The 13,432-nt window shown below is 45.8% G+C and overlaps 1 protein-coding gene across 7 annotated transcripts in view; it reads left to right on the forward strand.

Moving 5' to 3' along the window:
* The window catches only part of ABHD6 (abhydrolase domain containing 6), a 51,023-nt gene that overhangs the window by 19,490 nt on the left and 18,101 nt on the right, over positions 1–13,432 (forward strand). For 4 of the 7 annotated variants that reach the window (XM_015558234.1, XM_015558235.1, XM_015558232.1 and 1 more), the window contains exons 2-3: positions 1,949–2,013; positions 5,492–5,668. In XM_015558234.1, coding sequence (XP_015413720.1) covers positions 5,550–5,668 — 119 coding nt within the window. In that variant the 5' untranslated portion in view covers positions 1,949–2,013; positions 5,492–5,549. Of the gene's footprint in view, positions 1–1,862; positions 2,014–4,548; positions 4,663–5,491; positions 5,669–13,432 lie in introns of those variants that run through there. The other 3 variants (XM_015558231.1, XM_015558230.1, XM_015558233.1) reach the window with 3 other exon arrangements.

The raw sequence follows: 13,432 nt of genomic DNA on the forward strand, positions 1-13,432 counted from the left end.
GGGTAAGGATGAATGAATGAATGAATGAATGAATGAATGAATGAATAACATTGTTATGCCCTGGCCGGATAGATCCGTTGGCTAGACTCACTGGTGGTTCATGAGGTCCGAAAGGTTGGCGACCGCTGGGCTAGAGGATCTTCCTGATAGGTGTAGGGCTGGATCCCTGTTGGGGGCATGCAGGAGGCAGCCTATCAATGTTTTGCTTTCACATTGATGTTTCTCTCTCCCTCTCCCTTCCTCTCTCTATAAAGATCAATAAAAATAAAAAGAATCAACCAATGAATGCATAAGTAGAAGAAATTGTTTCTCTCTGCGTGTGTGTATGCATCCCTTCCTCTTTAAAAACAATTAATTTAAAAAAATGTTTATGATGTCAACTTATTCATCTTTTTGTTATGGCCTCTGGTTGTATATTTTACTTAGAAAGACTTTGCCCATGAAGATACTTTAAAAGAGTTCTCGTGTCTTCCCCCGGAACTTTTATCGTTTTATTTCTTTATGTGTAACTCTTTGATCCTCTTGTTGGTGGCAGGAGGAACAGCCCTGGGTGTTAGACCAGCCCGCTTGAGTTCTGGCTAGGAAGAATTCAGAGCCAAGACTCTAACGATAAGAGAACATGTATTTAGAAAATTTCAGAGGAAAGAAGTGAGTGGTAGAGGAAACGGGTCAGTGAGTTACAGAGGCAGAGGAAGAGCCCTCGGAGCTTGGGAGTGAGGGAGGTAATGGTAAGGGGGTGGGGATAGGTTCGGGCACGGTCCTCCATCAAAACGCTTTTAATGGCAGAGATCCTAGGGGAGGACCCAGGTTAGAATCCAGTAGAATATTCATCAGCTTCCAGGTGTCATGGTCTCCACTAACGGGTCAGAGCCAGGGCAGGGGGTCAGTATTCAGTGCAGCGGGTCCTGAGGTCAGCCATGGTGTCGCTTGTCTGGTTTTGCTGCTTCTCTGGGCCTGGAGCTAAAACACAGCTGAGGCCTGGATGTCATGCAGAGGGAGGAAAGGTCGGGGGTCTCCACCACGTCAGGATGCACGGGGAGGAAAGGTCGCCTGGGAACGAGTCCCACCCTACAGATTGTCCATGGCTACGTGCTTGCTAGGCACTTGGGGCTTCCCGCCCTGGTGACTTTCTGTCACTGGCCCTTTGTCCTCGCCCTGCTCATGTCTGTCTAACTGCCCACCATATTCTGAAATAATTCGGGGTTTGTGCATTGGCCCTCCCTTACCCTTCCCTCTGTCCTCCTACTGCGGTGCCCTTCCCAGCTCCTGTGCTCTGTCTAGCCCTGAATCGGAGCTAGTTACTCTATGGCAGTGGTTCTCAACCTTCCTAATGCCGCGACCCTTTAATACAGTTCCTCATGTTGTGGTGACCCCCAATTTCATTGTTACAAATTGAACATAATTAAAGCATAGTGATTCATCACAAAAACAATATGTAATTATATATGTGTTTTCCGATGGTCTTAGGTGACCCCTGTGAAAGGGTCGTTCGACCCCCAAAGGGTCGCGACCCACAGGTTGAGAGCCGCTGCTCTAGGAGAAATAGTATTCCCACGTGCACGGTGTTGCCACCTTCCTCTAGTTTCTTTCCGAGGACAGCTTTTAGGTAAATCCTGTTCCCCGATGGAGAAGGAGAGTTTTGGTTTTTATTGGAGGGTCTCAGTTAAGTTGATCCTCCAGTAGACAGCCAGGTTCCTCCTCTCACTCCCATGCTTCTCCTCTCACCTCAGCTGGTCTTTGGCCTCCTTCTTGCCCTCCCGGGACCTGGCACGCCCTGCCCTTTGTGCAGGTTGCTCAACCGGGGGAGGCGACTTGGACGGAGGCGACTATAAAGCCACCGGGCGTTTATGCTTGGCCTGCGCCTCCCGCAAAGCCAGCAGTTTGCTGGCTGTTATCACTTAGTTCATATTTCCTAACGCGTCCTTGCTTTCGCTTTTTGTAATTTCAGAATCTCATTTTCATCTTCTACCAGAGCCAGCAGCCGTTGGGAAAGAAGGCCGTGCTCTTTGAACAGTGAGTATGGCTTTTTTAAACCATAGATTAAAAGGGGGCCGGTGGGGGGCAGTTAGTGAGGAGCCTGGGACTCCTCTGTAAGCTCCCTGGAAACCACCCTCTGGTGAGTGGTTTCAGAAGGACTGGAGGGAAGGGTGTGGGCACCTGGAGGTTTTCAGAGCTCAGATACAAGCAGTTCGCAGAGACTTTGCCGGGAGGAGGGCTCTGACTTGGAAGGGAGGCTGAAGTCCTGGGCCTGTGGGGACCGGGATGTTTTCCTGGGCAGCGTGACACTGGAATCAGCCATGAAGGCAGAGAGGAGTTCATCGGGCAGCCGGGACGTGAGCGTGCTTGTGAAGGGGACACTCGAGGCAAGACAATGCGGGGCTGTGCAGGGCTTGCAGGGGCAGGTTGGTTATCTGGGACGCGGGTGGAGCTGTGGAGCTCAGCGTTGGAGGTAGAGCTGGAGTCCTGTGGAGCTTTAGAGTTCGCCAGGGCAGGCTGATCCCTGGAGGGAGCTGCGAGGTGCCTCTGGCAGAGCTGGGCTGTGAGAGAGCACCCGGGACAGGAATGGGAGCCACAAGCGAGGACCTGGGCCCGCCTGGTGGCTGAGGGAGCCGCGTGTGGTCTGTCTGACTCACACTGGCAGGGATTTTCCCTCCCACCCAACATTCCTCGTGAATGGGGAGCCCAAGGGGCATAGGAATGGGTTGTAAGAGGCTTCCAGGAGCGGAGAGCCCTACGCTGTGCTGGTCCGCAGGGCAGCTTCTTCTGTTCGCAGGTGGCTTTCAAGCCCATACAATGGGATGGTGTGGCTGAAGAACTGAACTTTGAGTTGTATTTAATTCACTTTAATTTAAATAGTCGCACATTAAACAGCGCAAGTTTTTTACACAACGCTTACAACCTTTATTGATAGGGTGCAGCCACTATGCCAAAATTCAGCTGTCAATATACAACCTCCGTCTCCCATCTACATTAATGAGAATATATTTTACTTTAACTGGGACATAGAGGCAAAGCACCAAAAATTAAATCAGTATAACCTTAAAGTCTTTTTTTTTTTAAATTGATTTTATAGAGAGAGGAAGGGAGAGGGATAGAGAGAAACATCAATGAGAGAGAAACATGTATCGGCTGCCTCCTGCACACCCCCAACTGTTGATCACTAGTGATAGTTTTGAGGAATAAGAACCTAGTTTCAGAAACCAGGGTTGGGTAAATGCAATGGCACTTAATAGCTGGATATTATACTCAGATTTCAAGAAGGTAGTAGCTCCCTAACAGCGGTAACACGCCAGACACATGAAAACCCAAAAAAACAAAAGCAGAAGCTCAAGGGGGCTCCTCGGGAGAATGGGCTGGGAGACCCGCCTGTCTCTTCATCTAAACCCAGGAAAGAGGAGGCGCTGGTTGGTAGGGACCTTGAGGAGACAGCTGGCAGGGGAAGTCTTCCCAGAGGGAGACATCATTCCGCAAAGAGGAACCAGTCCGTGACCCCGAAGAGGCAGGAACTAGGAGTGTCCCCAAGAAAAAGCGGAAATGCTCTTTGAAAGGGGAGCCGCTCAGCCGTGGGCCTGAGGAGGCTGCTGTAGCAAGAGCAGCGGCCTCCACGGAACAGAAAAGGCTCCAAAAGTTATCCCAGGAAGAGTAGAGTGTACGGCACCCCGGTGGCATAGAACCGCCCGGTGACCCATCCGCTACATCCCACAAAAACAAATTCGCAAGAAAAAAAAATAAGAAGAGGAAGAGGAAGGAGGAGGAGGAGGAGGAGAATGATGTCGTGTTTATCTAGTGGAAAGCAGTGTGGAAAGAATTTTCCTATTGCAGAATCAAAGGAAAAAATTATAAGCAGCACTGGATAGTTTTAAAAAGACACCAGCAGGGATAAGGTCATCAGGTCATTGGTTACTTGCTTTTAAAGCAGTTCTAGAGGAGTGTGAAGCACGGTGATGGGGACACTGACCTTGGTGCCTTGTGCATAATGGATGCAAAATAAGTATCTGCTTGCAGCCAGCTCAGAGAGGGGCAAAGGTGGCATGAGCCAGGGATGCCTGCGGGATTGGGTTGAAATGCAGGGCATGCCATGTACCTGCAGGATGACCGTGGGGGCACTTGTCAACTTCTATAAGACGGGAGAAAAGCTTCCTACCTTATAATGTGGGGAGGGATGGAATAAGAAGATGTATATATGAACTGCCTGCACTGGGTCTGGCATACAGAAGTTAACAGATGGTCATCGCTCTTGTATCTTTGAAAGTGTTTATATTCTGTTTATTCCTGGAATTTTGCTTTGTACCCTAAGATTAAGGCATTGGACCTCGGGCTCCCCAGGCTCTAAAATCTGAGAGCATGAAAAGACATTGGTGACATGTTATGCCCTACCGCTCGCCCCAGACTAAACTTGGGAGCATGAGATGCCCGTATCCTCTATCCAGGGAACCTTTGTCCCTGTGTTCAGAGATAAAGGCCTGGAGTGCACAGCCTGGATATTAACAGGAGGAGACCGGAGCAGGCTCCAGCCTGGGATGTGAGCGTGTGTTACTCTCCCGGGTGCCATGATGGCCAGCTGGTTTTCCTGACATCAGCTGGCTTTACAGAGTGCTGCAAGGCCACCAAACACACTGTCTTTAACATTGAAGTGCCTCACTCACACAGCAGATCTGCAAAGTGAGTGCATTTTTCCTTTTCGATCTATTCAGGGAATGAGCATTATTAAGCAACAGATACTTGCCAGGTACTGTTTTATGTTCTGGGATACAAGAGTCTTGTTGGGGCAAGCCAAATTTACTCTTTAATTGCTGGCATGATTTTGGACAAGTTTCAAAAGTCACCAGAGTAGGAAAAGACAAAAGCGATGATTGGATGGAAATTCTCTTAAGACCGATGACTTAAGTTTGCTGGAAAAGTGTACACGTATATTTTTTCATTCCTTTAAGGTCCTCTGTCCTCCGTAACTTAATTTTTTAAGTTTGCTATAGACATTTTTAAACCTATAGAAAAGTTGACGGTTACCACGTAACCTTCACCTGGATTCACCAATGGTTAACATTGCAACATATTTGCTTTATTTCTCTCCCCACCGACATGCACACACATTATATATTTTTCTCCTCAACTTTTAGGAGTGAGTCGTAGATATCACTATGCTTGTCCCCTTCATACTTCAGCACACATCGCCTAAGAACAAGGACATTCTCCTGCGTGCAAAGATAACCACAATTTCACCTCACACTGCAGAACTGTATCACCAGCACAATAATATTACCTACTACTCAGTCCTTACTTAGATGTCCCCAATAGTCCTAAGCGTTTTCTTTACAGCTTAAAATACAATTCGGATCCTCTCGGGGATCCTTCATTACATGTACAGGTCATGCCTGTTGAGTTTTTTTTAAGCCATTACCTGCCTTTGCTTCCTCCTCATCCTTGTCCTCATTCTGGGTCCTTCACTTCTCTTTACCCCTCTGCTTCCTCCCCCTCCCTTCTCTCCCGACAGAGTTTCACTCCCGTCACTCTCTCAGCCCCGCAGGCACCAGCCAGCCTCAAAGAGCAGGATGGACCTTGACATGGTCAACATGTTCGTGATCGCGGGCGGGACGCTGGCCATCCCTATCCTGGCATTTGTGGCCTCCTTTCTCCTGTGGCCTTCGGCGCTGATAAAAATCTATTACTGGTGAGTTAACTCTGTGATTGAAGTCTTCAGGGGAACCAAAATAGTGTCATCTTCTCTGCTTGTCGTTTTGGTGGTTCAGCATTGTACCACGAAATATTTCAAGCGTATGGAAAAGCTGAAGGATGCCCTGCTTTGAATGTTGGGAGTGTCCGGAATGATTGGTAGCTTCTTTCGGGCTTCTGATGGCCTCTGTGCCCAGGAGGCCACCTTCACTCCCGAAGTCACCAATTCTTTTTTTTTTTAAATATATTTTATTGATTTTTTACAGAGAGGAAGGGAGAGAGATAGAGAGCCAGAAACATCGATTAGCTGCCTCCTGCACACCTCCTACTGGGGATGTGCCTGCAACTCAGGTACATGCCCTTGATCGGAATCGAACCTGGGACCTTTCAGTCCACAGGCCGACGCTCTATCCACTGAGCCAAACCAGTTTCGGCAGATTCTTCAAGCAAGGATTGTGCGCATTGGTGGGGATCCCGATGGCAGGTTCTCGGTCCTTGGGTTCTGATCCAGTGGTTCCTGACAGGTGCGGTGATGTGCACTGATAAATGAATTAGGAAGAGCAGGACCTGGAGAAGGCATGTGGGTGGGGCAGAATGGTTTCAGATTTGCACTCGAAGTGTTCATTCCTAAAGTGGCAGAAAGAAAAAGACGTTTCCGCCCTGACTGGTTTGGCTCAGTGGATAGAGCGTCGACCTGCGGACTGAAGGGTCCCCGGTTCGATTCCAGTCAAGAGCATGTACCTGGGTTGCGGGCACATCCCCAGTAGGGGGTGTGCAGGAAGCAGCTGATCGATGTTTCTCTCTGATTGATGTTTCTGGCTCTCTATCCCTCTCCCTTCCTCTCTGTAAAAAATCAATAAAATATTTAAAAAAAGAAAAAAAAAAAAGAAAAGAAAAAGACGTTTCCAATCATGTCATTCTCGTACCACCTTCGTGGTTGCTTGCCCCATCGGCACACTACCGCCTCTGCCTTGACATTCTCTTTAGAGTAAGTCCCTTTTGTAGGTTAAATGAGCATATTTTAAGAGCAATACCAGTATAAATATCACCATCTTAAGTGGAAAGCTTGCCATCCATAGTCAATTAATATAAGACAGTAAAAATAAGCATAATACCATTCAACATGGCCGGCCTACAGACCGCTGCCCACCGAAGGCGGGGCCTCCTTTCTCTCTGGGTGTGAAAGATGAGCAGCCCCAGCAGAGCCGTTCTCCTCCAGGGAATCAGAAGCTCCGCTGTTGAGAAGGGGGTAGCTTCCTCACGATGTGCTTCAGGGACTTTCCAAGCCACAGTCCATTTACCAAATGAAAGCACCCTTCCCACCGCGTGGTACGCGTCCCCTGGTGAAGGAAATACCGAGATAGGCCAGGTTCCTCCCGGTGCCATCGGGAAGCGCCCTGAGATTTCACCAGGGCTTCTGGGAGATAGAACTTCCTTCTGTGCACACAGAGAGAGGAGTGCAGGGGTTGGCGTGTGCCCTGTATCTGCCCTCCTTTCTGGCTCCCTTTTGTTTCATTGGAGTGTGGAATTTTCCACCTGCCAGCCAGGCTCTGACCCTTGAAAAGAAGCTGCTTGAACAGGAGGGAGCTTTTTTATTTTTTTTTTTACTCCCTCACTCTTGGGAGGTGGCGACCCTTTCAGAGGCTCACCCAGAACCCACCTCTGCACTGGCGAAGCTGAGACGCCAGCTGTTGAAATGCCATCGTCCTTGCAGCCCTAGCAGCAGGCGTCTTTGGGCCCAGGATCCTGTGTAGCCTGACACGGGGAGGCCAGAGCGTGTGCCCCATGCGCCCTGCAGAGGCTCCGTGGACTCCACACACAAATGCTATTTTTCTTAAACAAATCAAACTGAAATGGAAAATACAGTTCGGTGCTGTGGCCCGTCACCATGGCTACGGCTGCAAGCAGAGTGTGATTACACGAAGGCTAATTCCCCGCACCCGTGCGAAGCCAGCTCTGTGCCACACCGTCTGCAGCCCCCAGGTTCCTTGGGTCGCCGGGAGGGCCTTACAGAGTCAGATGCCCTCTGTTGTGGCACGGCACCTCTGGTAGTGGCCCTGGTAGCTCACAGCGAAGCATTCGGTGCCGCCTGCGGGAGCAGTCACAGCCCAGATCCCTGTGGAAACGAGTGGCCACGCTCCGGGCACACTTACAATTTGTGCATTTTTCTGTATGACTTGTACTTCAAGTAAAAGTTTCTCTAAAAAATAACAATGAAGGCTGAAACCGGGTTGGCTCAGTGGATAGAGCGTCGGCCTGTGGACTGAAAGGTCCCAGGTTCGATTCCGGTCAAGGGCATGTACCTGGGTTGTGGGCACATCCCCAGTGGGAGATGTGCAGGAGGCAGCTGATCGATGTTTCTCCCCCATCGATATTTCTGACTATCTATCTCTCTCCCTTCCTCTCTGTAAAAAATCAATAAAATATATTTTAAAAAATAAAAATAACAATGAAGGATGTGGAGAAATTGGACCCCTCATATACTCTTAGTAGGAATGCAAAGTGGTGCAGCTGCTTTGGAAAAGTCTGGCGGGTCCTCAAAAGATTTTTTTGTTGTTGATTTTTGTTCTTTTTTTTTTTAAGCTACTAAATGGCCCTGCAATTCCACTCCTAGGTATTTACCCAAGAGATCTGAAAGCGTGTCCACACAAAAGCTTGTGAATTTTCATGGTGGCATTATTCACAATAGCCAAAAGGTAGAAACAACCCATGTCCATCAACTGATGAATGGATAAATAAATGTGGCATATCCATAGAATGGAGTATTATTTCACCTTAAAAAGGAATAAAGTACTGACACATTCTATACTGTGGCTAATTTGAAAACATTACGCTAAGTGAAGTAAGCCAGGCATAAAATGACGAAGATTATATGATTCTACTTATATGAGTGAGGTACCTAGACTGGGCAGACTCAGACACAGAAAGTAGAATAGAGATTACCAGGGGCTCAGGGACAGGAAGGAATATGGAGTTTTTGTTTTGTTTTTAATTTTTTTTTTTACATATTTTTATTGATTTCAAAGAGAGAGAGAGAAAGAGAGAGAGAGAGAGAAACATCAATGATGAGAGAGAATCATCGATTGGCTGCCTTCTGCACACCCCACACTGGGGATCGAACCCACAACCCACGCATGTGCCCTTGACCAGAATCGAACCTGGGACCCTTCAGTCCACAGGCCAATGCTCTATCCACTGAGCCAAACCGACCAGGGCAGGAATGTGGAGTTTTTGTTTAAAGCAGTGGTTCTCAACCTGTGGGTCACGACCCCTTTGGGGGTCAAACGACCCTTTCACAGGGGTCGCCTAAGACCATCGGAAGACACATATATAATTACATATTGTTTTTGTGGTTAATCACTATGCTTTAATTATGCTCAATTTGTAACAATGAAATTGGGGGTCACCACAACATGAGGAACTGTATTAAAGGGTGGCAGCATTAGGAAGGTTGAGAACCACTGGTTTAAAGGCTACAGAATTCCTCTTTGGGAAGACAGGAAATTCTGTAAATGGGTAGTTGTGATGGTTGATGTACAATATTGTGCATGTCCTTAATGCATTGAATTGTACACTTAAAATGGTTAGGATGGTAAATTGTATGTTATCTATATTTTACCACAATGATAAAAAAAGAAATGTACTGTAAAATACTTGTTTTCAGAGGATCCTGTAAACTAGAGAAGGCAGCACTCGTGAAATAAAGGTCCGGACCCTGGGCGCCTTTCTCAAAGAAGGAACCCCATGGAGGCTGCTTTTGTAGGGCTTCAGTGACGTCTGTCCCTGAAACAGGAGCAGTTCGGCTTTTGTACCAAGATTGTTCATCTGGAAAAGATCTTGTTCCTGAGACATTTGTTTATTCCAGTGTAATTCTTCCCTTTGTTTCTGTCCTGTACGCTTGCAGTTACTTTTTTAAATATATTTTTATTGATTTCAGAGAGGAAAAAAGTGGGAGAGAGAGAGAGAGAAACATCAGTGATTGATTGGCTGCCTCCTGCACGCCCCACACTGGGGATCGAGCTCGCAACCCGGGCATGTGCCCTGACCAGGAGTCGACCCTGAACTCCTGGTTCATAGGTCGATGCTCAACCACTGAGCCACACCGGCCAGGCCACTTGGCAGTTATTTCTAAGTTCTGCCTTTGTAAAGTTTATCATATAGAGGTAATTTATTCTCTGTTATCCTTAAACCAAAGAAAGTTGGGTTTGTTTGTTTGTTTTCCTTTCATAATTTTTAACTGACCTGGTAGCTTAAGGAGTCTTCTTCCTACTCTTCCATTGAGAAGAGCATTTGAAGTTACTGAAAATATTGGTTCTCAAGCTCCTATTTCCAAAGCCTAGGTGAGGTTTCCCCGGGATGTAGCAATTAAATGAGATACCTGGACTAGTACCCACCTGGTAATGGAGGGTTCCTTGCGCCCTGACCCCAGCTCCCAGGCTGCCCTTCCAGCCCCATCTCCCTTCACTCAGGATCTGTCATGCTTGGTCTTCCCATGCCCTGTCTGTGCTGTGCACACCTTGCTGCGTTGTCTATCGCTGAGCCAATAGGTGTTGAGTATCCAGATGCCTAAGCAACATCACCATTTCTGCAAGGTCCTTCCAGCTCTCCCTTGGTCTCATACTCCTCTTTGTGTTAGAATTATAGAGGAGTTGAAGGTTATAAAAAGGTAACAGAAAATATAAATTATCCATCACCCCCAAGTCATTTTCTTTAATGCCTCTTTTGTTCTCACCACCTGTTTCCCCACTTCATCTGTACACAGTTTAAAATTTTTTAACAGAATTGGAATCAATGGTATAAAAATATTGAGTCCTATGTTTTCATTTGATATCATGTCATAAACATTTTCCTGTTACTAGTCTTTGAAGACCTCATTTTAAACAGCAACATATTACATCATCTGGATACATTGTAATTTATGTAATAAATTTTCTGTTTATGGGCATAAAGATTAGAGCAGATTTTTTTTTTTCTAACTGAAATAACACTGTCGGACATCTTTAGAATTTATTCTTTTAAGATTTCTGATTATTTCCTTGGAACAGATTATTCCTGGAAGTATAATTACTGGGTCAAAAGGTATGAGGTTTTTACAGACCCCCGATGCTTAATTCCAGGCTGCTTCCTAGAAAGGTTGAACATATAATTGGGTGTTTTTTTAATCCTCAACTGAGATATGTTTTACTGGTTTTAGAGAGAGGGGAAGGATGAGAGAGAGAGAGAGAGAGAGAGAGAGAGAGAGAGAGATCAATGTACAAGAGAAACATGGATTGTGTTGCCTCCTCTACTAGGGATCAAACCCTAGGGATATGTCCTGACAAGGAATTGAACTTGAAACCTTTCGGTGCACAGGACAACTGAGCCACACTGGCCAGAGCTGTTTTTTATTTTAAAGGCATTTTTCTAATTTAGATTATTAAAAAGGTATGTCTTGTTGTAATATTCATTTCTTTAGGTATTAGTGAAATTGAACGTGTTTCCTATATTTGCTATTTCTTAATTCTCTTCTACTTTGAATAGTATTTTTGTTTTTATTTTGTTCATTGTTGAATTGAGGTCTTAGCCTGGGTCTTATCATTTTGTAAGCTTTTTATATGTTAAGTGAATCTGTGGCCCTCATATATGTTGCAGATTTTCCCCTTGAGTTTTGGCAAGTCATATATTCACAAGAATATAATCTTTTTTATTTAATACTAATTACTATCATTTATTGAATACTTAGCATATATTGAGCATCAAACAAAACTTTGTATATGGATTATCTCATTTAATCTTTACCATATCCGCAGTAGAATGAGACATTTCCCCCTCGTTATAGATAGATGAGATTCAAGATCATATAGTCAATAAATGAATGAGGTGGCGTATGAATGAACAAACAAATTTGTATTGTGGTGCATGATTTAGAATTTTGAAGTAAGCTTGCTTTGTTATAAGAAGAGCTTTAAACTAGCCAATTTCATTCTATTTTTAATGTTTTGAATCGGCAATACATTCATTTGCAAAAGTACTGAAAAGAAAGGGATAAGGTTCCTTCCCGCCTCTGTTGCCTCTCCATCTACTTCTCACTGTGTTGCCCATCTCCACTCCAGATGCTCACCTTACTAGTGTCTTGTTTTTGTTCCTATGCTTTTGGGATGCAGCTCGAAATAAATATGAATTTATGTTCTCATCTTCCCTCCCCTTCTTTTACATAAAAGGCTAAAACCAGCCAACTTGGGCTATTTGCTTTTGCAAGACTTGGCTCCCTCTTTGGTGCAAAGTACACCACAGAGTGAATCTCTGATTGAATTAATTGCCTCTCATCTTGGAGAGATTCTTCATGCAGAAAGTTCAATGTGTTTAGATGGTAATTTCGTATTGAAATCAATTTCAGGCCAAACTCCAGCACTGCCAAGTCTTATGTAACGAACAGAAGCTGAGCTTTCAACCAGCTGCCATATGTTGTCGTGAATAAACTCAGAGGACTACTGCAGATAATTCTTTTAAAAAAAAGTTCTCACTCTCAAAATCTGTATAAAAAATATGTTCTTATTTTCTGGGGAGAGTTAGAATTGTGACCTTTACTGAGCTTATCTGCTGGAGTGGAAATAATGTCTGTACAAAACCAAATGTTTGTTACAACTTCTGCATCACAATTAAAATCCAAAGAGTTTTTAAAAAACTGTCAACTCTATCAAAAGCCACTACTTCAGAATCCTTACCAACTTTAAAGCTACAGTAACACTTTATGGCTAAGACTCAAATGAAGGAAATTAGGTTGGTTGGAACGCTAATTAAATCTCCAACTTGCTCAACTAGATTTACAAATGGATAAGTTTGTGTTTTTTACAGAGAATCGCCAGCACTGGACAGATGTTAAAGCAGTTAGTCCTGAGATCATAAGACAGGCAGGCCTCTTAGAGACAATTGTCTGGTGTTCTTTCTTCCCAGAGATTGGTGGGTGTGTGAATGACACCACCACCAGCAACTGCAGCCGTGATGAAAGTCCACTTTTTTTGTGTGTATTGATGTCAGAGAGGGAGAGAGAGATAGAAACATCAGTGATGAGAGAGAATTATTGATAGTGCCTCCTGCATGCCCCCTAGTGGGGTTGGAGCCCACAACCTGGGCATGTGCCCTGACCAGGAATCAAACCATGACCTCCTGGTTCATAAGTCACTGCTCTACCACTGATCCACACCAGCTGGGCGAGAGTCCAATTCTTCATCTCCATGAAGAGCATGTTGCAAGAGACACTACCTTGAAGTTTTTGATTCCTGTCAATTAAAGGGCCTTTGTAGGGGAGTGCTGTACCTACTCCGGGATGTCTGCTGCACGCAGCGGCAGTCTTGCCCACATGTCCATGGCTGCTCACTTCAGATTCCAGGTGCCGGTGAATGTGGCCCACCAGACTGCTAGCCGACTCGGCGCGAGGAAACGAGCCTGGTCGTACGTGGCCTTTTCGGCGTCCTTCCCAGTCTTACCGCCAGCCATTTCCAATTCTGCAGAAGCTCAAACAGTCCAGGCAGAGTGAGGGCTAGTCAGACACCCAGGGAGATCCCACTGCCGACTCCTCCTCCGCACTGCCACTCAACCGCTAGGACTATGTGTTCACAAGAGGTTATTTCGTGCCATGCTTCCTAAGAAAACACCCCTCCTCCCCTTCCTGGTTTAGAGTGATTATGTGGTGACATACCTACCACAATATTCATTTGAGGTGTTTTCTGGAATCCTTTCGCTTAGCTGTCCTTGAGGGTGAAGCTCTGGGGATGCAAGTTAT

This window comes from Myotis davidii, unplaced genomic scaffold (assembly GCF_000327345.1).
Source record: "Myotis davidii unplaced genomic scaffold, ASM32734v1 scaffold189, whole genome shotgun sequence".
Classification (NCBI taxonomy): Eukaryota; Metazoa; Chordata; class Mammalia; order Chiroptera; family Vespertilionidae; genus Myotis; species Myotis davidii.